At 58.6% G+C, this 24,304-nt stretch overlaps 2 protein-coding genes across 2 annotated transcripts; one reads left to right on the top strand and one right to left on the bottom strand.

The window, feature by feature from the left end:
• Positions 1-1,039: 1,039 nt before the first annotated feature.
• On the bottom strand, positions 1,040-15,786 carry ZDHHC9 (zinc finger DHHC-type palmitoyltransferase 9). Its single transcript, XM_059824322.1, has 9 exons — positions 15,602-15,786; positions 7,208-7,368; positions 6,463-6,621; positions 5,348-5,485; positions 5,143-5,191; positions 4,721-4,823; positions 4,449-4,552; positions 3,758-3,926; positions 1,040-2,910 (listed from the first exon to the last, which is right to left on the bottom strand). Exons 1-9 carry the CDS (start codon positions 15,766-15,768, stop codon positions 2,806-2,808), a joined length of 1,155 nt encoding a protein of 384 aa, XP_059680305.1. The 5' UTR covers positions 15,769-15,786; the 3' UTR covers positions 1,040-2,805.
• A 1,342-nt stretch (positions 15,787-17,128) lies between these two features.
• Positions 17,129-23,334, top strand: UTP14A (UTP14A small subunit processome component). Its single transcript, XM_059824598.1, has 15 exons — positions 17,129-17,230; positions 17,621-17,731; positions 18,053-18,117; positions 18,371-18,435; positions 18,605-18,747; positions 18,912-19,067; positions 20,010-20,129; positions 20,210-20,304; positions 20,549-20,672; positions 20,761-20,838; positions 21,270-21,627; positions 21,793-22,172; positions 22,245-22,432; positions 22,505-22,604; positions 22,998-23,334. The coding sequence occupies exons 1-15, from the start codon at positions 17,129-17,131 to the stop codon at positions 23,268-23,270; spliced, it is 2,358 nt and encodes a 785-aa protein (XP_059680581.1). The 3' UTR covers positions 23,271-23,334.
• The last annotated feature ends 970 nt before the right edge of the window (positions 23,335-24,304 follow it).

Below are 24,304 nucleotides of genomic sequence, written 5' to 3'. Positions count from 1 at the left end.
GGGAAGGGTCAAGGGAGCTGCCACCCAGCCAGGGCCCCGCAGAGCCTCCCTGCACGGGCAGGAGCCGAGGCAGGGGCGGGCAAGCAAAGGCAGCCATATGGGAGCGTGGGGCAGCCTCTAACAAACAGGCTCGTCCCCGGCTGGGGGTACCTACCCCAGCCAGCCTCAGCCCAGCTCTCACTGCTGCACACAACCATCTCCAGCTCCTGTGCTGCAGCATCGGCCTTTGGGCACCCAGTTTGTTCCTTTACGCTCAATCCCAATAAAAGTGTGCAAGTCTGTTTCACTCCGGCCTTCAGCCTCTTCCTACCCACCAGGAAGGCTCAGGGAGGGAGCTGGGGAAGGGAGCAGCATCTGCAGGTAACTGAAAGCCTCCCAGGACACTGCCCGGCTGCACCCACCGGGATTTGTCACTGCTCAGCCCGGGCTGCAGCATCTGCACACCGAGACCCCCCCCTTCACCCACCATGGGGGGACAGAAGGACGCAAATAAGACAACGCAGATAGGACACCCTGGAAGTGTAGGATGTAGAGGCTGGGAAGCCACAGGGAAGGGGAAAGAGGCGACTGGCTTAGGGAGGCACAGACAGAGGCAGAGGCTACAGCTCAGCCATTTTTCAAACCAATTAAGTTTCCTTCATTGTTTTAAAATAAAAAAAAAAAAAAAAGAAAAAAAAGAAAGAAACCCCAACCCTCGCCCTACCCCCACTTCCTTCACGGAGAACCTGAACAGAGCAGACAGGAACCACAGGTGCGGGCAGCATCCGTGACGGCCCCAGCAGGCAGCACTCGACACGCCGCATTAGAAAATAGATTAGTAAAACCAAAAAATACACTTTTTCACAACGAGTTTGAGATTTGGTCAGTAGCGTGTTGGGGCGGGTGGGAGAGGAGGGGTGGCTCCCACCGCCGGCGGGGGGGTGTGCGTGAGGCCAGGCACAGCGGCCCGGGGCTGGTCCCAGGAACCCCCCTGGCCCGGAGGGACGAGCCAGGTCTGGCTGCAGGGTGGCAGCGGCTGCGAGCCGCGCAGCTCCAGCCCCGCTGGCAGCGGGAGGCCAGGGCTCCTTCCCTGGCAAGCGCCAGAAGGGAGCAGCTGAAGGCAGCTGCAGGGCAACTGCGAACCCGCTGCCGGAGCCCAGGGCGGCAGCTCTGCCCTCTCACCCGGCAGAGGAGACCCTGGCACTACGGGAGAGGGGGCAGCGCCGGTCGCCACGTTAATACCTCTTCACCCGCTGCCAGTCACGGCCCAGGTCAACACTGCGAGGGGCCAGGGAAGAGGAGCGAGTTGGGAGGCACGCATCAGGCTCCAGAGGGACAAGGCTCCCCGCTTTGCTGTGCTCCACACCACTGTTGAAACCAGGATAGCATATGAGGTCAGGGAAGGAGGAGCAGCAACTTCACGCTGCCAGGCAGGAGCATCACGGAGAAACAAGCAGGACTGCCCTGGCAGGACATCCTCCACCTGCCACCCACTCACCACATGTCTGCGGGGAGGCGCAGAAGTACCCAGCACTCGTGGTACAGGATGGAGGGCTGCCAGGGCACAAAACAGCCTTCCCTCCATCGCCGGCCTCTGCAAGGACCCCGCAGACATGAGGCTCTTCCCAGCCCAGCTGCCAGGCACAGGACAGGGAGCATCGAGCTGAAGAGGAGCCCTGCCACAGCACAGAGGTCTTCCGCCGCCGCCTGGCCCTGGCCTCTCCTCCCTCCTCTGCCGAGGAGGCGCAGACGGCTGACACCGCACAGGCAGTCCCAGGACAGCCAGCAAAGCCCAGGGAAGAGTCAAGGCTCTGAAAGCCAGTCAAGGATGGCTGAGAAATGCAGGGCAAGGCAGGGGGGACACGGGGACATGACGACACAACACAGAATCGGGGCTGAGGCACTGCAGAGCAGCGGCCGAGCGGTGTGCCACAACCTGGCGGGCAAGAGGAGGGCACGCCTGTGCTCGGCACAGCAAAGGCAGCCCTGGCACTAGCTAGAGAGCCAGTGGCACAGGCAGACCCTCCCCTGCAGCTCGATACACCCCTTGCACAACCGCTCTGCGGCCGGCACGGGGCGGAGACAAGTGGCAGGAAGACGGGCTGCCTTGCTCCTTCCCTCAAGCCCCCAGTTCGGTGTGAGCCCCGGGGAAGGACGTGAAGGAGGGCCCCCGCCATGGCTGCTCTCGTGCCGGTTAAGTCACATGAAAAGAAGGAGCACGGGAAGGAAGCTACTTTAAAAACCGTTGCCAGCAGAAGACCTTCCTGGTTGTTTTGGCCCTTTTGGCACCACAACATCTCCTGACAACCCCTGCCACGTTAACCAATAAAACAATGCCACAGATTAGAGGAAGGAGGGAGGAGGGGAGAGAGGACGCTACTGCCATAAATTGCTTTCCCCTTCCCATCAGGATTCCTCAGCAGTAGGGAGCAGGCCGACCCTAACGTCGCTTCTGAGCTGCTTGACCACAAGTTGTCTCGTCAGAGAGTTGGGGCCAGATGGAGGGACAGCCCCGGCCACCGAGACGGTATTTAGCATCCAGGACAACCTGCAGAGCAAGAGGTCCTGCCTCGGCCTGCAGTGAGACCAGCCTCAGTGGTGGCGAGTGCCTCTCGGTGACCAAGGTGGGCCACTCACGCTCGTTATCCTTTGACACCATGCAAGGCCAGCACCAGCCCGCGCTGCCTGCGCATCGAGGTGAATAATGACTAAAGCAAAATGGCCGTGAGGAATCGTTTGCCTGCCATCCAGCCCATCTCCTCCTCTCCTCAATCACTTCCAGCTTTGATTAGACAAAACAAGAAAGTTCTCCCTTTCAAGCAGAGGCTAGTGCTCTGCTTGCCCAGCGTCCTGGGATGGGACTGGGAGCTCCCCAGATGTTAGCTGCTTCTGCTCTGACATCTCAGCGTTGCTCAGGGATGGCGCAGGGACCTGGAGAGAGAAGACAGCAGTGACTTGCATGAATACACCCCAATACAGAGCATCTGTTTGAGCACACAGACATGTGGCCTCGCTGCCCTGCTCCTGCCTCCAGCTCCACCAGGCAGAGGTCTCAGCTGTGCTTGGGAAAAGGAGAAATCAGGGGCCACCAAACAGGCGAAACAGCGGCTTCATGAAGATCTGGAGCACTGGACTGCTCCAGCAGAAGTGGTCTGGACTGTTTCCACCAGAGGAACAGGCAGCTCATGCCCAAGCAGGAGTAGGCCCAGCCATTTCCCACCATGTTCACAGAGTAATTTAAGCGGGAAGGGCACTCTGGAGGTCTGTCCAACCATATCCTCAAAGCGGGGCTAATTTCAAAGACAGAGCAGGCTGCTCGGCGCCATATCCAGTGGAGCAATGGCGTTTTCCAAGGATGGAGATCCCACCCCTGCCAGAGCCCTTCCCAGGGACAGCCCTTCAGCTTGCACTCAGTGCCAGAACAAGATGCCTGCAATCGCCCACCCCTCCTCAACCCCTCCCAGGCTCCATATGTGCCAGCTCCTGGGTGCTCTCACGGCAGGACTGACATCTCCAAATCTGCAGCCAGCTGTGATTTCCTTTGAGGTTTACCTACGAGTCAGAGGAGCCCAGCACCCTCCCAGCCAGCTCCAGAGAGATGCTGGTTTCCAGGGCCAGAGCACAACAGGCTTTTCATCGGCAGCCTCTCAGTAAAGCCCAAAGTGTTGCTTTGTTCCTGCTAAGTCACACTATCAGCTTTCTGTCGGCTGGCCCAAAGCACCAGCAACTCCAAGCAGGCACAGCCCACTCACACCTGCCCCCAGAGGGAATCACTCACAGCATTCAGGTGAGGAAGGCTGCCATCCTTCTGCTGAGCGCTGCTCTCCTCTGCCTGCCCACCGGCACCCTGAGCAGCGGTGGGCTCTTGAGTGCTGGGCCCCCGTGGGCACGACTCCTCCTGAGCTGTGCTCTCCTCTTGCTGCAAGATGCCCCGTCTGTCCAAGACGCTGCAAGAACAGAATCACATCGTCAGAGAGAGACCCACGCCTCCCCCAAAGCTGATGTTTCCTGGCAGGAAGAGTGCTGGTGGAAGACAAACGTCAGGGAAAGGGTTCCTCTCCAAAACAGCCCAAACCTAGTTTACAGTTCTATGTTCCTCCTGTGAAAACCAAGCCCCTTGAAGAGTAGCCCAGTTCAGAGGGTGGGAGTCCACCGAAACGAGTGCCCTGGAAAGAGCCTCCGCTCCATACGCTGCCCCCAGGAAAAGGGAGCCACTCCTCCACTGGCTTCCCAAGCCAGTGATAGGGAGTACATCACAAGCTTGAACCACTGAAGATATGCAAGGGAGGCAACACAAGACCTTCCTCCCCAGAGCATCCAGCCATGTCCCAAGTGACCTCCAGAAGCCCTCAACACACACAGCACCAGCAGAAGAGCAGCCAGGTCTTGTACCCAAGCAAGGAGAGCTCCTCAGGTCCCACACTGGGCTCTGGGGGCAAAAATGGCAGGGCTGCCCCTCGAGAGCTTACCTGGGGGGCAGAGGCCCACAGAGCACCTCACAGCAGTTCTTCACTATGTTGCCATGGCTGTAGGGATTCTGCACGCGGTTCTTCCCAGTCCAGGATCCCTTAATCTGCAAGTCAGGGAACAAGCTCAGGTCTGCTCCACCAACACCTGCCCCCAGCCCACGGAGCCCTGCCTCAGCCTGCAGGGCATGTCAGCCAGGTGGACACAGCTGTGACACACCGAGGAAGCGATGAGAAATGGAGATGGCTCAAAGGAACAGAAAGACTCTACTTACATCTTCGTTGGTTGTCTGATTCAGTGCCACCAGGAAGGTGTGGAACCCAGTTAACCCCACCACTGACCACAGGGTGAAGAAACAGATGAGCACCTCCAGTACAGTGAGAACAGTTAAGGACTGGGAACGGCCTGGGAGCAGTCCCACCCCAGCTGTGTCACCACCCCCAGGCACACTACCCTAACTTCTCTTCTTCTCCTAGACATGGCTTTCTGTTTTACCCTCCTCCCAAAAAGCCACAAAATTGTTTCTCGCCTTGTAAAAAGCCACAAAATTGTTTCTCGCCTTGTAATCATGGGGGGAAATGCCCTGAAAGACTCCTTAGAGAAGCGTGGGCATCAAGACTCCAGTCGCTCCATAATGCAGCTCACACTAACCCCCAGCTTTGGAGAAGCCGTCCCCTCCACACTGTGGAAGGATATGTCCCTGGGGTTTCCTTCAATGTGTTCAGAAACCCAATCTTCAGAGATTCTGGCAATACAAAGAGAAAGATATTTTTTCTCTGGAACATCACACCAAGTCCAGTTCCCTTTCCCACTCCATCACTTCTGGGTTCGCAACAGCAGCTGTTTTCCCCCCCTCACACTTAGCCAGCCCAGCCATCCACCTCTCCACAGCCAGACTCACTCAGTGCTACGTAGACTATGTTGAAGGTGAAGATGTAGATGGTGAGGAGTGACAGCGAGAGGATGAAGAGGTAGAAATAGCGGTAGTTCCTCTTCCCCACGCAGTTGCCCACCCAGGGACAGTGATGGTCGAAGCGCTCTGTGAAAGCGAAGATGGAGATCAGTGCTGCTCTAGCATGGCCCTGCCTGCCTCCAGACTCTTAATCCTGTGCCCCAAACTCAAAAATTTCCAAGGCTGACAAGGACTCCCTGGGCCATCAAGTTCAACCCTCTGCTAACTCAGGGCCCTGTATCATGGCCCCCCTCCAGAAGGGGAGGCCAGGTAAGAAAGTGCAAAACCATTTTACTAATGAGTTCATTTTGCACATTAAGACAGAGTTTAAGAGCTTGGCCCCATGCATGTCTTCTCTCCCAGAGACCTGAGGTATAACAGCTTTTACTAAAGCAGCACACAGGTTAGATGAAGGTCTGGGAGTTCAGAAGTTCTTATGTAACCCATGTGCCACTTTACTCCTACTAGGATAATCAGAAGAGAGTTCAAGGGGCTGCATAAACACTCAAAGGGCTGGGAACCTGCAGAGGAGAGGGATCCAAAAGAATGGGATTTCTTCCTTGAGAAGGGATGCTGAACACGAGCCAGTTATGATACGCAAAAGGGCTAAGAGAGCTTCTGCTATGCAGCAAGGTGAACAAAAAATAGCGGCACTCAACGTAACGGCAGAATCTCTGTGCTGATGCAGGGAGCTGCTTTCATGCAAGACACAGCTCTCCCCTGGAACCCTCTAGCCCAGCAAGGCCAGCAGTTCTGTGAAACTCAAAAATTAACTGCACATTTACATGGACAAGTTAGATTTATGTTAGACTAGTTATTGCCAAAGAAGTACTGGCAAAGACGAACCATCTGGCTTCAGGTTCTGAGCAAATCGCAAGCTCCTTGAGCTTAAGATGAGGCAGACTGTCCTCATCTGTTCACACACCACCATTCTGGACTCACTCAGCAGGCGCAGTATGAGACCTGATGCGGAGCGAGACCGGGTGCAGATCTTCACCTGTTCTCTTCCAAAGGCTCTCACCTAACGCCCAGGTGCAGGAGCAGGCACGACCTCTTCTACTCACCCACACAGTTGTCGCAGATGCTGCAGTGAGAGGCACGGGGCGGACGGAAGATCTTACATGTGTAGCAATACTTCAGCTTCACTATCTGGTTGTTGATCTGGAAGTTTTTAATCCGCGGGGGCGGGCGCTGACCCTGTGGCACAGTCCCGTTGGTGGCCTCTGAGAGAGAGAGAGAGCCAAGCAAAGCTCAGACCTGCTGCTACAACACGACAGGCCTAGAATGACAACTCACCTCCCTGCTTTTCCTACCAGTGGGATCAGAGCCTGCTGGGTCTAGAGCCAGCGGCTGCAGCTCTGATCGCTCGGTCCAGAGCCAACCTGGCAGCTTGGAGGCAGGAAAAGGGATGCCAGAGCTTTCATGGGCATGCCGAGAGAGGCCAGGGAGGGTGTCACTGTACAGACCCGCATCCACCAAACTTACTCTCTACCTGAAGGATGAAAGGGTACACACCAAGCTTCCTGCACCCCTTCCCAAAAGTAAACTGAGCTTGTATATACACAGCTCCAAGAGAGAAAACAGCATGTGAAAAGGGTTCCAGAAAGGGAAGCAGGTACATCGCACCTGCTTGGCTGAGTCTCAGAAAGACGAATTAGCCAGCAGGTGGTAAGATGCCCCATTTGGGGCAATCCTCACTTTTGGAGGGCCAGCCAGGAAGAAAGGCTCTGCAGAGAATGTAGCCTACAGATACACCAGAAGTACAGAGGCTTTTCCAGCCATCACCAGCTCAGCTGGCTCCGCACTCACCAATCTCCATCTCGATGAAGGCTGCCTCGTCAGGCAGGGCTCTCGGGATCACCCCAGGATCACTGAAGCTCGTCCGCAGGAGCGTGGCCATGGCGAACAGGAAGAGAACTGCTGCAAACACGGGGATGGCTGGGGACAGCTGGACTGCCAGGTACCGACACCTGCAGAGAAACGTCAGGAGGCGATGAATCACACCACCACAAGGTCTGCCTGAGCCCGGGCCTGAAAGCCTGGCAAGGCATCAGGGTCCAGACTTTCCTGAACACTGGTTCCATCTGGAGAAGAGAAGCTGTTCAGCACTTCCTTCTGATCCCAGCACCACAGGGAGACACCCCTGGGGCAGCTCTAACGACCAGCCATGATCAAAGTACCACTGTGTTTTTAACCAGCCAGGCACAGCATACTTTCCAGCACTTTGTTTCCAGCTCCCATTTTGCTCAGAGTCACGGACGATGCTAGAAATGCAACCAGCCAGCTAGAGGGATCTTGCCTAGAGGACACACGCTGCAGCCAGCTGCCAAGGGATGGACCATGCCTCTAGGAGAAGCACCCAAGGCCTGGTCTGAGAGCCCACCACTGGAGAGAGCCGAAAGGCACGGAAGCGCATCAGAGTGGTGGGAATCTCTGGCTGTCCCCTAAAGAGGCAGCAGCTTCCAGTACCATGAAAAATACTTCTCAGGGATAAACTGCGTCCTGTGCTTCTCAGGAATGGATTCGTGTAGAAGTGCAACATTCCCGTGCAACAAGACATCTGGTTTCCTTTGTCTTTTCTGAGGGAAGGGACTCGAAAGCTCCAAATAAAGCAGAAAGGCTCCTGCCCCAAGACAACCCCAGCTCAAGAGAGGAAACACAGCGCAAGGTTTGTTTGCTTTATAAATACAGAAAGGTCCAATGAGGACTTTATGTTGCTAATCCCACTGATTGAGGCAGTGCAAAGGGAGCAAGGAGGTTAATCCCAGGGTGGCCCGTGTCACTTCTGGACACCCGCAAACATGTGTCCATGGGCACTGCAGCACAGGCCGTGCAGAAGGCCTGTAGAGAAGTCATGATTTAGAGATATACTGGGCTGAAAGAAAACATATTTTTACCCCAATTCCTTCAGAAAATCCCATTTATGTTAGGGTGAAGTTCCTATGGAGCTTTCCTATGGTTTAAGGGAAACGCCACCCAAATCCCAACGCTTATGCAAAATTTCACTTCTCCTTGCACGCCTTGCTTCTCCAGGTTCTTCCCAATGAAGCTGGGTACCCAGGCTTTCTAGTAAGCCCTGACTCCACAGGGGTGGATCCAACCCAGACTCCTCCTCTCCAAGAAAGCGTAAGGCTGCAGTGGTGAAAGGCATGGGATTATCCTCCCCAGCGGATCCGCCATCCTAAGCAAGGCAATTTCTACAACATCCATAGCATTGACTATTTAATTCTGGATAGCCTTCCCAACCATAGCTTCTCCGAACGCAACGAAGCTTCTAGCTCGAGCTGGTTCCTCTGCAGCACCAATTCCACAAGCCCACCATGCGCTGCAGAAGGCTCACCGGGCTTTAATTTGCCATTGCTTGAATCCAGTGACTGTTCCCCGTGTGTGACGAGGTACAGGAAGGGCTGTATACTGAAGCTACAGTATGCTTTGGCCACAGCCGCAACACGAAGCATCCACAGCGATGCACAGGGCCTGTCCCCTAAACCAACGTTGTTAATTTTAGACGCTACAAACTCTGCGGTTACTCAAAACAACACGACCCTTAGAGTCGTCCACGTGCAGAGTCCTGCCTACATTTGAAGAGCCAGGCTGAGGGGCCAGAGGGCTGAGCTTACCGTCTTTAGGCAGCCTAAGATAACTTTGCTTTCCCTTTGCAAGGGCAAAGTCTAGAAAGAGAGCTGCAAGTCAGTCAGCAATTAAACAGAAACCTTGGATCCCATTTTGGGAAGGAATATGGGTTTATTCTTCTAAAAGCTGGACATGGTCTGCCTCAAAGGGCTGCAGCTTGACCCTTGTCCAGCTGACATGACAGCTTTTATAACTGTTGTAACAACATGAACATATTATGGGCTTAAAACATGGATTCATGAACTGTGTTAAAGCTGAGCCGAAACTGCGCCAGAGCTTCCAGCCTCAGATATACACTAGCAACTTATAAGTTTCTTCAGTGTACTGTCAGCAAAGAGATTTATTACCTGCAAGCACATGATCCGTGCCGGGTGTACTCTCCCAGGCACAGACCTGAAAGCTTTACACAGCGGCACTCGAGAATAAATGCGATCAATCCGTGCAGCAACCAGTGCGGTCCCCAGTCCCCACGCGGGATGTGACTCACTCCCTGCTGACCGTTCCCTATGCACCTTTGTAAGGAAACCTGCCCTTTGGGGATGCAGCAAGTCCTGCTGTCCCTGAGGCACAGCAAGAGTGGCCTCAAGATTGATGTTACCACATCGCAGAGCGTGGTGTGGGAATGGGAAGAAGCCTGCAATTTTAGGAGGTGAAAGAGATGAGCGCGCGACTGTCCTCCCCGCTGTGGCCAGGCAAGCAGCATCATCCAGCTGGTGCCCAACCCTTCCATCCACCTCCCAGCATGGCACAGGCACAGGGCAGGTTAGGTCCCCAATTCAGGAGGGGAGAGAAGCGATCCCAGACAGACTGCCTGTCTGCCCAGAGATGGGCAGAGGGAGGACAGGGACAAAGCCCCAGAAAACACCAGATGCCTACTCTCCTGTCTGATGGGGAAAAGATACCTAGAAACTCACACAAGGAAGTATTAACGCTAGCTCCTTCAGCTGCCATTCACTGACATGCACGAGATGTCTGCTCCGCCATTGTCCTATTGCCATCATCCCTCCAGCATGAAGCAAACATCCAGGCACTGTGCTGGACACTCAACCCCATCGCTCAGATGCGCCCTCGCACAGCAGAGGCCGAGCAGAGCCCTCCTGCTTCCCCAGGTAGCAGGGCTGGCAGCACTGCCACATCCCCTCGGCACAAACAGGGCCTGGAGGCGAGGTCAGAGATGTGTGAGTGAGACAAACCCCCACCGCACTGAAACTGCAGCCCGAGACATGATACTGAGCCCACCGTGTGCCTCCCATCCCTCCCTGCACTGACAGAGCCTTGCTTTTATGAAGGTGTCTTTCAGGGAACATGCCCCATGCATCTGCCGTGGCAGAGAAAGCCAAGTGCCGTCCAGAATGGCTGAGCAACAGGTAAGGCCGCCATGCGAGGGTTTGACTTGGTACTCAGTAGCGCTGGGGAGTCTTCAGTCTACGCCTCATCTACAGTGCGATAACACTCCGCAATTCATTTACAGTGCTAAGTAACAGACATTTTAAAGATCTTTTGTTTGGGAAAGCTGAGAGTCAACAGAGACATACTGTTGGCATGTAAGGATATTGCTCCTCCTCCACTCCCAGTGCAGTATCTGTGTTCTTGAGCATTTTGTCATCTAATAGCAGACAATAACAGCACTATCACAACTCATCAACATGGGGGAGGGGGCACTGGGGGGTGAGAAAGGCTTAAACAAAGAGATTATTAGAATGGGGGGGGGAGCTGCAAGAAGCAGCAGCTGGGAGGTGCCAAGAGTTTATGGTGCAAGGACTGCTTGACCGATTATTTTGTGACCACTTGGGAAGGTCTGTTGTAACCAGCATGTTAAGCAAAGGTCTGGAGGAAGGGGAAAACAAACATGCCAGCCCCGATGGAAGTGGACTTCAGCCACGGCCATCAGGCAGCACATCTCACGGCCAGGTCCCTCCCGGGTTCAGCGCAAGCTCTGTTGTAGAATTCATTTACATCTCACTTGCAAATCACCTCTAACTTTCCTAAACTAACGCATAACCACGCTGTGTACTTGTCCCGAATGCTAGTGAAGCAAAGTAGTATCTTTACAAACGTTTGACCCTCGCCAGAGCACTTACAGTCATCTGCATCTCCCAGACCTGGGACGATTTCCAGAAGCTGATGTACTTGCGGTAAGCGTGGAAACCATTGCTCTGAAAACCTGGGTAACCGCTGCACTGCAATGCTGCAAGTTCGGGGCCCTTTCCCAAGCAGCACTCAGGCAGAATTGGAGCTGTCTACAGAAACTCTCCCCGTCTGTCAACAGCAACACCGAAAACGCTCACTAGAGACCCACTTCAAGTGCAGTTCCTCTTCAAGTGCAGTTCCACTGCGAGCACATGCCACGTGCTTCCAACCGATGCAGCAAGCGACTTTAGGCAGGAGACAGAAACGTTACGCCGACATTATCACACTCAAACCTCCGCACAGGCAACAGAGCACCCCGAGATCAGCATGGGGAATTGTGGTGCTACAGAGGACGTGCGTGCTGCATGGGGAGGAAAGTTTCTTCTGAAAAGGAGCCCACGTACAAGAAAAAGGGCATGCGATTCAAAAAGCCGGGAGCAGCCACTTCACGCAGAAAAATGCCTCCATGAGCAAAACGAGATGAACTCTGGATACCAACAAGTCTACCTCTATCAAGAGAAACTGCAACTACTAAAAAGCACCAATCAACTCGTGTGTAAGCTTTGACAGGGCTTGACATAGACCTAACCCGAGGTAAAAGCCATCTCAGAAGCACCTCTTTATCAGTGCAAAATCTTGGATCTTTGGGGTTTGGGAAAAAAAAAACAAATAAAAAAGTAAGTCACACAAAGGGTCAGCATAGGTTTTTTCAACTCATCAGAAAACAAAGAAATTTTAATCTCTACGTAGCTAAGAAAGTAGAAAAAAAAGAAGTTATAAACATGCTTGGTTCTTGGAAAAGCAAACAGCAGTCCCCTTCCGCACTCGGGAGCCTGGCATTGCAGGCGCTATCTTGCCTGTAACATTTACAAATGTTGAACCTTTGTGCTGAAAAGCTGAAGACAAAAGAAATCCAGTTCTCTTGCAGCTGCTTTGGAGTGCTGAACAGAGAACTCTCGCTTCAGGAGAGCCATTATAAACACGCTGACAAACTGCAACGAGGAAACCCCTAGCACCCAGAGAGAGGACGCTACATCCCATCATCTTAATTCCCAAATGGATTTCACTAAGTGCTTTACCTGGGCTTCTCCTCGTGCTCAAATACCACAAGCATAGTTAGACAACTAAGCGCCCTCTCACAAAAGCTGACATACCCAGTAAGTGTCAGAAATAACGCCAGGAGGATAGTAAATAGAATTTTACGTGACACGTTACGGACCCAGTTAAAGATAGGTCTCGGACCCTGCAGGGACCAGCCTCAGCCCTTGAGCAGTAGGAGCTGCTTTCTGCCAAGGTGGTGGCGAGAGAGGTGCCCTTGGGCAGAGGACTCCAGTTGCTGCAGAGCACTTCCCCAGGAGCAGGTACAGCTCCATGGCCCTCTGCTTTATCTGGAAGGGAGGAGCCGGATCTCCAGGTACAGCACTGATAGCTCAGTAAGCCCTCTGGGTCCTGTTCGCTCCCCGATGAAAAGACTTGCCTGATTCCAGACCACAGGTCTGCAGGCTTGGGGATAAAAACGTAAAAATTCCCACACACGGGGCTGGGGCGGCTTCAGACCGTTCAACTGGAGATACAGCAGATAAGCCGATGGCATCGGAGCTACTTGGAGGGGGAAAAAAAAAAAAAAATGCCACCAGCAGCAGCTCGAACAGACAGGCTGTCATTTCACGGCCGGGAAGGACTCTTTCAGCGAGGAACGCAGCGGCTTATCTCATGACGTGCGATGCCAGTCACCACCGGCTCTCCAGCGACAGCGTTTGTAATCAGAGCTGAGCCAGAGCAGCCTGGAGGGCGAGGCTCAAACCCGCACTGGCTCGGCTCGAGTAGCGAGACGTTTTCTGGCTTCAGGCACCCCCGAGCCTTGTTTAGACAAGGTGTGACTGCGCAAGTGATTCAGCTGAATGAAATAAGCATTCACAACACAGGCACCCCTGCAGTGAGCGGACAAGAATTAAAAGGACTCCTCCACCCACCACAGTCTGCTTCTCTCCAAAACCAGATCTCTCCAAAACCCAAACTGTTCCTCTGTAGCACACACTTTAAGGGGGAAACCATGAATTTCCACGCAAATGCCAAAGAACCTGCCAAAAGCTGAAACAAATGGATACACAGCAAAAAGATCAAGACCGAGACGCTTATGCAAAAGCGCCCTAACGCACGCAGAAGGCATACAGGGCAAGCAGGGCTCTCGAGCAGCCAAGCTGCTCATCTTCTCAGCTTGGTTCACGAAACAGAGACGTTGTGGAGTGTTTCTGGTTGGGAAGGCAACATTTCATCCCTTTCCCAAATCCAAAAATCCCCAAACAATTTCAAACAAAACCCATCTCTTTCAAACAGAAAACATTAAGGTGGTGTGCACTGACAGAATCAAATGGGTATTTTGGATTTTCCCAAACTTTTCCTCATCGCCCCAGTCGAAACCACTCCGCCGATTTAACTAAAATTCGGAGAGGATTCTGCTTCCAGCAAAACTTCCCCTGGACCAGTGACCCCGCACAGGCCACCCTCCAGCTCTACACAGAGGGCATGTCCTCAATGTCTCAGTGCGAGCAAGGACGTGAGCGACCCCTCCACAGGCCTCTGCCTCCAGGAGCACAGGAAGGGGCTTCTCGAGGAATTTCCAGTCACGTACCCGCTGCGCCCACAGCCAAACTAACCATCGTGCCGCTGGCTCTGCCAACACAGCCTGGGACTGGAAAGGCAGCCTTGGTTTGCTCTGGCCCACGCAACCACGGCGGGCAGCTGGCGAGGGCAAACGTGGCAGAGCAGAATGTGGCTTCGCTCTTTGGCTAAGGACAGGCTCCGCAGGGAGTGAGAGCAATTATCCCTCGCAATAAGTGTTTCTGGAGCAGTAATAAGTGTTTCTGGAGCAGTAACACTTATTAGTTCTTCCTGCAAGGCAGGAAGTCTTAGCCCCGTTTTCCAGATGGGAAAAAACCAAACAACAAAACAAACAGTGGTGTCATTTCATACCTTTGAATTCAGACTGAGTCAGGGATAATTTGGGCTTTCCACACTCAGAAACCCCAACACCTCACATTACAGTTGTACGGCACCTACCTCCGAAGCTATACGACAACTAAGCAGAAAAACCTGTCTCATACCTGACAGGGACCCGACATTAGCCACTTCATTGCTGCTGTTGGGATGTGGCAAGCCACGGCAGACTGTTCCAGAAAGCCCTTTCCAAGGCTGCCAGCGATATCCGCTAACGAGAGGAGCTAGGGAGAGCAATGCCGGGCCAGGGGAAGTTGAGACAAGTTCCCTGATCTGGGGAAGATGTCTAGGAGGCCAGCATCTGGGCCAAGAGCTTATGTATCGGGAGAAATAGCCAGGGCTTAACCAGTGAGCAGTTTCTTCCGCTTGCTTTCCTGGCTTAAAGAGCTTTTGTGTTACCTAACACCGTTTAGGACCTTTGCCTCCCTAAGAAGAACATAAACATGCTGATGGAGACAGAAGAAGGAAAGTTTCACAGCTGTTTAACTGATCCAAGCTCATCCTCAATCCAGGCAAAAGGGACAGTCCTGCCCCCTCCTCACAACATCAGTGCTTAGGCAAACACAGGCTTTTTTTCTTTTTGTTTGGTTTTTGTGGAGGCTTACTCTAAGGCCAGATCAGTTTCCCAACCCAGCTCACATGGGAAAGCTGTGGGGAGGGGGCAGGTCCTGCTCTTTTGGCAGTATCCAAGACTTCGTCTGCAGCTCTTTAGGCTGCCAAGCTGGTGTAAAAGGCTGGCCGGATCCTCTCCAAACACCAGGGCCTTCAGCTCACGGGAGGGTCTGCTGTAACACAGCACTCTGCAACACCTAGCTAGCCGGCAGCTGCAGGGCAAGTTGGATCAGCGCTAAACCCCAGTGTTACAGAACATTTGGCGACCCAGATGGGACCTGCTCTCCGGAATCTCTAGATGTTCTGTAACACCGGTGCCACCAAGCTCACCTCCTTTTTTAGCAGTTCTCCAGCTGGGTTACCTCTCTAATCGGGCTGAGCTGGGAGCTGCACGCACACCTGGCAGGCAGGGACGCAGACTCGGCCCCGTCGCCCAGCTTGCGCTGGCCTTGGCTGCTGCAGCAGCAGCAGCGCCCTTGCACCCCGGCCATCCCTGGGCAAGAGGCATGTGCCCCAAACCCCCATCCCCTCTAGCCGTGGGCAACGGACTGCAAGTCCCAAACACGGCGGGGCACAACCGGTAGGGACGAAGAGCCAGCGTCTCGCCGCCGGCAGAGCCGGGGGAAAGCTCCAGCGGGGCCCATCCTCCCCCAACACCTCCAGGGTCCACCTGCTAAGGGTGAAGAGGCAGATCCCGCCAGAGAGAGCCGCACCGCGCCAGGCTGCTCTCCCCCACGCTCCCCTCCCGCTCCCGAAGCCACCGGGCAGGCGAGCCCTGACCAAGCCCCGTCCCTGGGCCGTGGGGTCACTGGGCCGCCGCGGGCAACTCACTCAAAGGCGAAGAAGAGGGCGCAGGTGCCGAGGATGAGGAAGAGCGTCAGGTAGAAGATGCCCTTCTGGCGGGCCATCATGATGCGGCCGTCGCAGCAGAAGGTGTTCCTGCCCGGCAGCTTCTCCCATTTCCGAACCACCTTCTTCCTCGCCACCATCACCGACATGGCGGGGCCGTCACTGGGGCGGCGGCGGCCGCCACACGTCCAGGCGCTGCTCCTCCGCCGCCCGCGCCCCCGGCATCATCGGGGGCCCCTCTGGGCTCGGCTGGGCTGGGGGCTGCGGGGAGAGGGAGAGCGCCTCAGCAGCGGGGCGGCGGCTCGCACCGGCGGGAGCACGGCGGGGCTCAGCGCCGGGGGGGCGGCGGCCGTCGCCATGGAAACCCCCGCGCCCCGGGAGGGGTGTCGCCATGGAAACCCACGGGGGGGCGGGGGGGCGGGCAGGGCGCGGCCAGGGAAACCCCCCAGCCCTGAGGGGAGCGCCCGGCGGGAGGGGGGCGGCGGGGCGGCCCCGCACAGGCCCCCCCGGGAGGAGACGGGACGGGACGGGACGGGACGGGACGGGACGGGACGGGGCAGGGCAGCCCCCGCCCCGCGGCCGCGCCGGGACCCGAGCCCGGGAGAGGACGGAAGGGGAAGGGAGGAGAGGAGAGGGGAAGGAAAGGGGCCCGCGCCGCCGCCGCCGCCGCCGCTCACCCTGTGCCGGTGCGGGCAGCGCCGGGCGGGCCGGGCCGGGCCGGGCCGGGCGGGCCGCTCGCTCCCTCAGCGCCGCAGGAGGGGCCGCCACGCCCCGCGCCGCCGCGGGGGCGGGGCCGCGCCAGCCATTGGCCCCTCCGCGCTCACCGCCCCGCCCCGCCGCTCCCCGCCTTCCCATTGGGCGCGCGCGACGTCACTCCGCGGCGGCTCCCTCCGCCCCGGTGCGGACAAGGGGAGGTGAGGCCGGGGGCGGGGCCGCCCCGGGGCTCGGCACGTGGCCGGGGGCGGGGCACGGCGGCGCCGCGGGGGGCGGGGCCGGGGACGCAGCGCCGGTGCGGCGGGGCCGGAAAGGGGGAAGGGGGTGGCGGCTGCGGGGGGCCGGGCCGGGGCACCAGGAGGGCTCGGGGGTGAACCCCCGCCCCGGTTCGGCCCGGCCCCGCTCCAGGGGCTCCTGCCAGACCCCCGCGGTGCAAGCCCCGCTGCGCAGACCCGGCGGGGGCCCGGCGTCGCCATCTCCCCGCCCGCCCCGTTCCCCTTTTCCGTTTTCTCGCAACGGGCGCCCACAGCGCCCCTCCCCCTCGGCCGGGCCGCCGAGCCCCGGCGCGGCGGGGAGCGCCTGGGATGCTCCGGGCTGGTCCCGCCGGGGGTCCCCCCCTCCCGCCAGCCCTACGGCCGCATTCAGGGGCCGCACGCCCGGGCCCTGGCTTGGGGTGCGGGCGGCCCCCGCGGCACAGGCGGGGCTGCCCGTGGGCCTGTGGCTGCCGCTGCAGGCGGGGCCCGGCGCCTCAAACCCGGGGGGGGACGCCCAGGGCCCTCTCCCGCGGTTGTTGCTATGGGGACAGAAGCAGACGGGGAGCAGCGCGTCCTTCCTCCCCCCCGCCAGACGCTGCCCCGCAGCCCCGCTTTGCGCCCCGGCCGGGAGCGGAACCCGCAGGCAGGGATGGAGGAGGAGGAAGGGCGCGCGGGGCCTCTGCCGCTCCACCGTCCAGCCCCGCCGGCTCCCGCTCCAGTCCCGGCCAAGGTCCCCGGGGACCCGAGCCGGAGCTGCGTGACGGGGGCTGCGGGCGGCCCCGGGAGCCGCGGCCCGCGGGGCGGGACGCCCCAGCACCCCGGGCAGCGCCGCGACAGGCCTGCGGCGAGGCGGGGGCCGGGCCGGGCCGTCCCCAGGCGCTCCCCGCTCGGAGGCCAGGCCGGGGCGCGGCCCCCTCCTCCTCCGCCCGCCAGGCCCCGCTGCCACGGCAACCGTGACGTCAGGCAGGGCGGGCGGAAGCGTGGCGGGTAGCGGCGGCGGCAGCCCGGGCGGAAGCGGCGCGCTTTCCGGCAGGTCGCGCGGGAGCGTGCGCGGCGCTTTCCGGCTCGCCCGGCGTGCGGCGCGATGGCGGAGGACTGGCTGGGCGTGGAGGCGGCCCTGAGCGCCAGCGAGGGCGAGGATGAGGTGAGCGGAGCGCAGAGGGGCTGGGCTCCCCGGGCAGCCGCTGCATGCGGAGCTCCGGGCGCTCCCCCGGCCCGTGCGTCCCAGGGCGGCCGCAGCCGAGGGCGGCCTGGCCTGGCCGGGGGCGCCGGGGCCCGGGCGGGCGCAGGCCGGGGCCCGGGGCGAGGCCGGGCAGCGGGGAGCAGACGCTGCTCCCGGTAGCGCCGGCCGGGGCTGTCCCCGCGGCCGCGCTCCGCGCCTGCTCAGGCGGGGCGGCTGCTTTGCCGGGCCCCTGCCTGGGCTGGGTCGGGCTCTGTAACCGCGTCTGCCGTGTGCCAGGGGCAGGAGGATGGCGAGCGGCGGCACCAGCAGCTCCTGGAGGCGGTCAGCTCCCTCTCCGGACGGAAGCGGTGAGTGGGGGGTGCCGCAGGGGCTCCCGTGGCTCGGCCCTGGGGCTCTTGCAGCAGCCGTGCTGCGTTTCCTCCCCATCGACCCTGTGAGGCTGCACAGGAGTGCTTCGAAAGGGGGCGGGTGGGAGGGCGCTCGGTTCCCTTTCTCTCTGGCACCAGCTCTTCTGCCTCCGCTGTAGCAGCAGATTGGAGGAGAAGCACGTGGGGGGGATGCGAGTAGCCCTTCGGTTTATTTTCTTTTCTCTTCTCGCAGGCGGAAGCTGGCAGAGCGTACAGAGGCAAGCGTGCAGGTGTCCGAGTTCAATGTCAGCTGCAAAGGTGAGATCCTCGGGAGGGCGGGCAGAGCTCCTGCTGTCTGACTGGGCAGCCACCCAAAGCTAACGGCTTGGGATTCGCTGTGTCTGCCTTGCATCTTTGGGCTGAATGCAGCTGCAGCCCCTTGACATGGCGATGCCGCGCCTGTGCTGACATGCGGGACCTTGTGTAGGTGCTGGGGAGAAGCTGGTTCTGTCCGAGCTCCTGCAGCCCATCCGTCCCAAATCCGCTCTGAGCAGCGTGAAGAAAGAGCTGACCAGAGTGAAGCAGAAAAAGGCAGTGGAGCTGCCGCTCAGCAAAGAGGAGGCAAAGCGGGTGAGTGGGCCTGTGCAGGCAGCAGAAGGAAGTTCTGGCCTTACAGGGCAGTAGGGTTGAGCCTCTGCCTGTCCCTCTACCGCTCTCTGATGCGGACTGGCTTTTGTCGTTCTTTGTATCAGCCTTTCTCTACTCATCCTTTTCCCTTCTCGCCCCTGCTGCAGGTCGTGAGGGAAGCTGCCTATGTCACAACCTCTAAAGACGTGGGCAAATGGCAGCAGGTGGTCTTGCAGAACCGACGGGCGGAGCAGCTGGTTTTCCCTCTGAAGCAGGAGATTGCTACGGTTGTCCCCCTGGAGCAAGTGGTTTCAGCATGGAAGGTGGGTGCTGTCATGTGTCACGCAGCTCCCAGGGGTCGGCTGGGGCAGCTCGACGTCTCCTGGCTGCGCTGGGAGGCATGAGGAAGGCCCAGCCTGCAGTTGAGGCTCTGGGCAGGTGCATGCTGAGCTTGGGAAGACTAAAAGGGGAGGTCTTCTGCATTCCTCGCGCACGGCAGATGTGCAAGTGCTCTCTGGGAGAGGCCGGGTAAGGCGCGAGCAGAGGGTTTGGAGCCTGCTCTGTCCCCTCTCCTCCTTTTAGCCTTTCAGCCTTAGACATGCGGACTGAGTCTGCTGTTTCCCAGTCCCTGGGCTGAGCCAGGTGCCCATTAGTAGCCCCCAGCCACTTGCACTGAGGCAGAGGTGGGGTTCAATTTGCCAAAGCCCGTGCATCTGTAAATCTTCATTATGAAAGATGGATGCTTTTAGTTTTGAATGCAAGTTCTGGTGGGGGTTGTGTTGCTGGCAGGAGAGTCAATGTCATCCCTGAGAGCTCTCCCACCTGTCCAGATGCTCAGGTGAGAGGCAGCCCTTGCCGAGCTCCCGACGTACCCAGCACTCACCTTGATCTGCCCAAAGGTCTTTTTCCGTTTCGGCAGGACGTGGTGGAACTTGTGCTGCGTGCCTGTCTGGTGCTACCTGGGCAGCGCTGCCTGTCGACCGCGAGCCTATTTCTCTACCCTGGGAGGAATTCTGCCTGCCCTGACCTGGCGTGGTGGCTGGGAGGGCGCCTAGGCAGGCCCGCAGCGAGCCTCAGGCTGTTGTGTGGGACCTGTGAGCAGGGCTGTGACCCCAGCCCCCAGGAGGAGGGGGGCACGCTTCTGTGGGCCCTCCCATGGACCTGCTCAGGGGCACCGGGAAGGATGGGGACGTCTACGGGAGCGTTGGCTCTTGCAGTTTTTCTCTTCTCAACATGCTCTTGCTGTGTCTGTTCTGTCCCAACAGGCCCGAACTCCCTTGGAGCAGGAGATCTTTGGACTGCTCCACAAGACGCAGCAGCCCATCACAGACCCGCTCCTGACGCCAGAGGAGACGGCCTCGCTGCAGGCAATGAGCTTGGAGGAGGTGAGTGCTTCCCCCCCGCCATGCCCTCGCTCTGGCGGGCTCTTCCTTGGCACTTGCCCTCATTCTGTGCTCCCTGGCAGGCCCGGCAGCGGCGAGCAGAGCTGCAGAAGGCTCGGGTCGTGCAGTCCTACTACGAAGCCAAGGCTCGGCGAGAGAAGAAGATCAAGAGCAAGAAGTAAGGCCCTGCCCTTGCTGGGCTTGGTGCGGTGGGAGAGGGCTGAGTCCTGGCCTTGGCTCTGGAGCCAACCCTGCCCAGTGCGCGGGTATGGCCAAAACATGGAGGAAAGCAGAGTGGCCCCCTTCCTCCCTGGGATCTGCAACGTATTGGGCAGCCTCCTGCCCCAAACAGCGCTGTGTTCCCAAAGGCCTCCCCGGTACCGTGAGGTCTCACTCTCTGGCTCTCCACCCTTGGGCTGCAGGTACCATCGTGTGCTGAAAAAAAGCAAGAGACGCAAGGCCTTAAAGGATTTTGAGCTGCTGCATAAGTCGGACCCTGAGGCCGCCTTGGCAAGGCTGGAGGAGCTGGAGCAGCTCAGGATGCAGGTGCTGCTTCTGTGCTTCTCCCCCACTCCTTGGGAAGTCCCTGCTCGAGAGGGTGCTCTTTCTGATGCTTCTCTTCCTCTTCCCCCAGGAGCGGATGAGTCTGAAGCACCAGAACAAGGGAAAATGGGCCCGCTCCAGGGCCATTATGGCTAAGTATGACCTGGAGGTGAGATCACAGAAGGGTTTGGGTTGGGAGGGACCTTCAAAGACCATCTAGTCCAACCCCCCTGCCATGGGCAGGGACATCTTCCACTAGATGAGGTTGCTCAGAGCCCTGTCTGACCTGACCTTGAACACTTCCAGGGATGGGGCATCCACAGCTTCTCTGGGCAAACTGCTCCAGTGCCTCACCACCCTCATCGAAAAACTTTCCTTCTTTATATCTAACCTAATCTATTCTCCTTTAGTTTAAAGCAGTTGCCCCTTGTCATGTCACTACAGGCCTTGGTATAAAGTCTCTGTTTTTTCTATAAGCCTCCTTTATATACTGAAAGGTCTCCAATGCAGATTGGGGAATGGGGAGACAGCTGAAGTGGGGCAAGGAAGGTGGGCCTGTTGTTTCTGGCCTGCGTTAGAAACATCTCAATCCCCTCCCAGGCCCGCAAGGCCATGCAGGAGCAGCTGGCCAAGAACAAGGAGTTGATGCAGAAGGTGCGGGTGGAGCTGCCTGAAGAGGAGCCAGGTGATGTGCCTGAGGAGGACCTCCCATCGGTGACCATCCCCACCGTCTCCGTGGGTGCCAGCGGAGCTAATCCCTGGATGCTGGGCAAGCCCAGCGGCCCAGCCGAGGAGCCTGAGGTGCAGGAGGGTCTCGGAGACGTTGCAGTGCCTGGGCCTGTGGAGAGCAAGGAGGAGATGGAGGAGGAGGAGCTGTCGGAGGAGGAAGCTCTGCTACAAGACTTTGCAGAGAAACGGCACATGAGGCAGCAGCGAGCAGGGAGCCCTGAGGGACAAGGTGAGGAGCTCGCAGCCCTGGGCACTGCGGGTCTGGTGTGCCCCAGGGTTGGGCAAAGGAAAGGGAGTCGTGGGGGCTGTTTTCTGCCTGGTTTCACGCAGCTGTCCTGCTCTCTCCCTCCTTGCTCGTGGGTGACTCTTTCTTACCTGTTGCCTGAATGTGTAGGTGCTGATGAGATTGAGGCAGTTTCTGAACTGCCAGCGGACAGCCCCATCCACCCCATCTGTGCCGAGGAGCCGTCGAGCCTAGGGATCGAGCAGCCTTCCCAGGCCCAGGAGGAGATCCTGCTGTCAGAGCAGCTGGCCCGGGTGCAGACAATGGAGGACGTCGAGGCTCTGGCCTCAGAGGAGTGTGTGGAAGAGCAGGAGAAGCCGGCAGCCGCAAGAGCAGAAAAACGAGCGCAGCAGCAGGAGGAAAGCAGAGCTGGGGACAGGCGTGCCAAGAAAGCACCAGCCAAGAAAAAGATCATTAGCCTGCAGGCTGTGCTGGCTGGGAAGTCCCAGGAGGTCCAGTGCCCCAGCCTACCTGTGGTCGTGGAGGAGGAGGTGAGCAGGATGGGCCTGCCCCTTGGTCCCTGGACGGGGTTGACTGCAGGGGACTGACCCTTCTCTCCACAGGAGGGTGGCATCGACCAAAGAGGGGTGATCACAGAGGCCTTTGCGGGGGACGATGTGGTCGCTGACTTCCGCCGGGAGAAGCGCAAGGCAGAGCAGGCTGCGAAGCCGCAGCCGGTGAACCTGGTGCTGCCGGGCTGGGGCGAGTGGGGAGGCACGGGACTGAAGCCCAGCGCCAAGAAAGTAAAACGGTAAGTGTGGAAGAGCTGCAGCAGCGTGCCTCAGCCCGGCACCAGGCCCTGACGTCTTTGCTTGCCTGGCAGGTTCCTGCTGAAGCCGTCCCCGGCGCCTCCCAGGAAGGACCAGCACTTGCCCCACGTCATCATTAGCGAGCGGCGCAACATACATGCGGCAGCACATCAGGTGGGTGACGCCTGGCCTCTCTGAGCGGCGGCAGCGAGCGCTGCAGCACCCAGGCTGGCCCAGAACCTTTCTGTGACCCATTCCCAAAACGTCCTAAATCCCTGCCTGGCCACTTAGTTTCCAGCTTGGACAACCCAGAGGCCGGCAGGGTGATGGAGGGAGGAAGGAATTTACAGGTCTGCTCCCTTGACGGCTGCTGCTGCTGTGCCAGCCCTCCTGGGATCTGCTAGAAGAGGAGATGGAATGCCGTGGTCAGCGGGGCAGGGGACTGGAAGCAGAGTGTGAGCGGGCCCTGGACGCGTGGGAATCAGCAGCAGCATGGGATGAAAGCAGCCCCCAGGGTGCTGGTCTGGGTCGCTGTGGGACTTACTCCGCTGCGCTGTTTCCCTGCAGGTCAGCGAGCTGCCGTTCCCCTTTGAGAGGCACCAGCAGTTTGAGCAGAGCATCCGGACGCCCGTGGGCCCCACGTGGAACACGCAGCGTGCCTTCCAGAAGCTGACCGCCCCCCGTGTCATTACCCGAGCGGGCCACATCATCCAGCCCATCTCTGCTGAGGATATCCCCGACGTGGCCACCGCAGCTGGCAGTGGAGCCAAGCCAGCGCTAGAAGTTGTGCCCAAGCGGCAAGAGCAGCCCTTTCACCGCTCGTGCAGGAGAGCGCGATAGCTCTGTGCCCACGTGTTTCTGGTGCTCGGACTGGAGCAGGCGGAGGAACCGGGAGCGGCTCCTGGTTCTGTCCAGTACCTTCTACTGCTTCCCCCGCAATAAAATTCCTGGGCTGCCTTGTCTGCGTGGCTGCGCTAGCAGCGTCTGGGGGACAGGACAGCTGGTGCCCTCCTGCCTGTCCTTGGGGCCCCGTGCGGGGCAGGGTGCTTTGGCCGGGTGTAAGGTGAACAGCTCGCTGCGGCCAGGCCTGGGAGGTGCCGCCTGGGGCTGCGAGTGTGGCGAGGGGGTGGAGCAGCCGCCAGCACTCCCTCAGGGCTGGGCTTCCCCTGCCCTGTGGTTTTTGTCTTTCATACCCCCATTTTTTTATGTATAATAGAACTTTCTTTTTTTTTTTTTTTTTTTGTTAATCTTGGCTAGAGGGGCTTTCTCACAGCCCTGCTGCGCTGAGCCTAGCCCTGGGGCACCGCTCCTCAGGTCCACCTGCAGCTCCAAAGTAACTTCTGCCCAGCTCTGATAAACCCAATTAGCTGGAAAACGGGCCTGTGAAGTGCTGCTGCTCTTTTGCCCGTGCTGGGAGCTGGCTCTGCCCCTGGTGCAGCCAGCCTGCCCTCTCCCTGCCCACCTCTGCCTCTTCCTGCCGCTGAGCCCAGCCTCCCTGCCGAACCCACCCCTCAGAGGGTGACGGCAGGGTGCTCAGGGCGCTCCTGAGTCCAGCGCTAGTGGAGGGATGTGCCGGAGTCTTATGGTGAAACGGGAGCGGGCAGGGAACCCTTCAGGCCTCTCCTCTTTCTTCCCACGTGTGCTGCACTTGTGCCAGCCGGAGAAACGCTCCCCAGCCTGAGCAAAGGAGCTGGAGCTGTTCCCTCGCGCCAGGGATGCCTCCTCCCACATTGGCACCACAGCCTGCCCAGGGAGGCAGCCAGGCCGGGTCCCTGGGCTGCTGCCTCTCCCCCAGGGCTGGGGCAGAGCTGCCCTGGTCACCCTTCTCCGCCGTAGCTGGGTCATACCAGGGAAACAGGTAGGTTGTGCTGGGG

This window comes from Gavia stellata, chromosome 14, assembly GCF_030936135.1.
Source record: "Gavia stellata isolate bGavSte3 chromosome 14, bGavSte3.hap2, whole genome shotgun sequence".
Classification (NCBI taxonomy): Eukaryota; Metazoa; Chordata; class Aves; order Gaviiformes; family Gaviidae; genus Gavia; species Gavia stellata.
Note: the sequence above shows the minus strand (reverse complement) of the source record. Positions and strands in the feature narration are given on the sequence as shown.

What these genes read in the sequence shown, in the direction of transcription:
- ZDHHC9 (XM_059824322.1), bottom strand. Translation starts at nt 15,768, where the DNA reads ATGTCGGTGATGGTGGCGAGGAAGAAGGTGGTTCGGAAATGGGAGAAG. An exon ending in GCCCTCTTCTTCGCCTTTGA is followed by an intron (nt 7,369 to 15,601) that starts GTGAGTTGCCCG and finishes GTTTCTCTGCAG; the next exon opens with GTGTCGGTACCTGGCAGTCC. An exon ending in TGTGGGCCTCTGCCCCCCAG is followed by an intron (nt 3,927 to 4,448) that starts GTAAGCTCTCGA and finishes CTGTTCTTGCAG; the next exon opens with CGTCTTGGACAGACGGGGCA.
- UTP14A (XM_059824598.1), top strand. Translation starts at nt 17,129, where the DNA reads ATGGGGACAGAAGCAGACGGGGAGCAGCGCGTCCTTCCTCCCCCCCGC. An exon ending in AGGCAATGAGCTTGGAGGAG is followed by an intron (nt 20,130 to 20,209) that starts GTGAGTGCTTCC and finishes GCTCCCTGGCAG; the next exon opens with GCCCGGCAGCGGCGAGCAGA. An exon ending in AAGAAGATCAAGAGCAAGAA is followed by an intron (nt 20,305 to 20,548) that starts GTAAGGCCCTGC and finishes CTTGGGCTGCAG; the next exon opens with GTACCATCGTGTGCTGAAAA.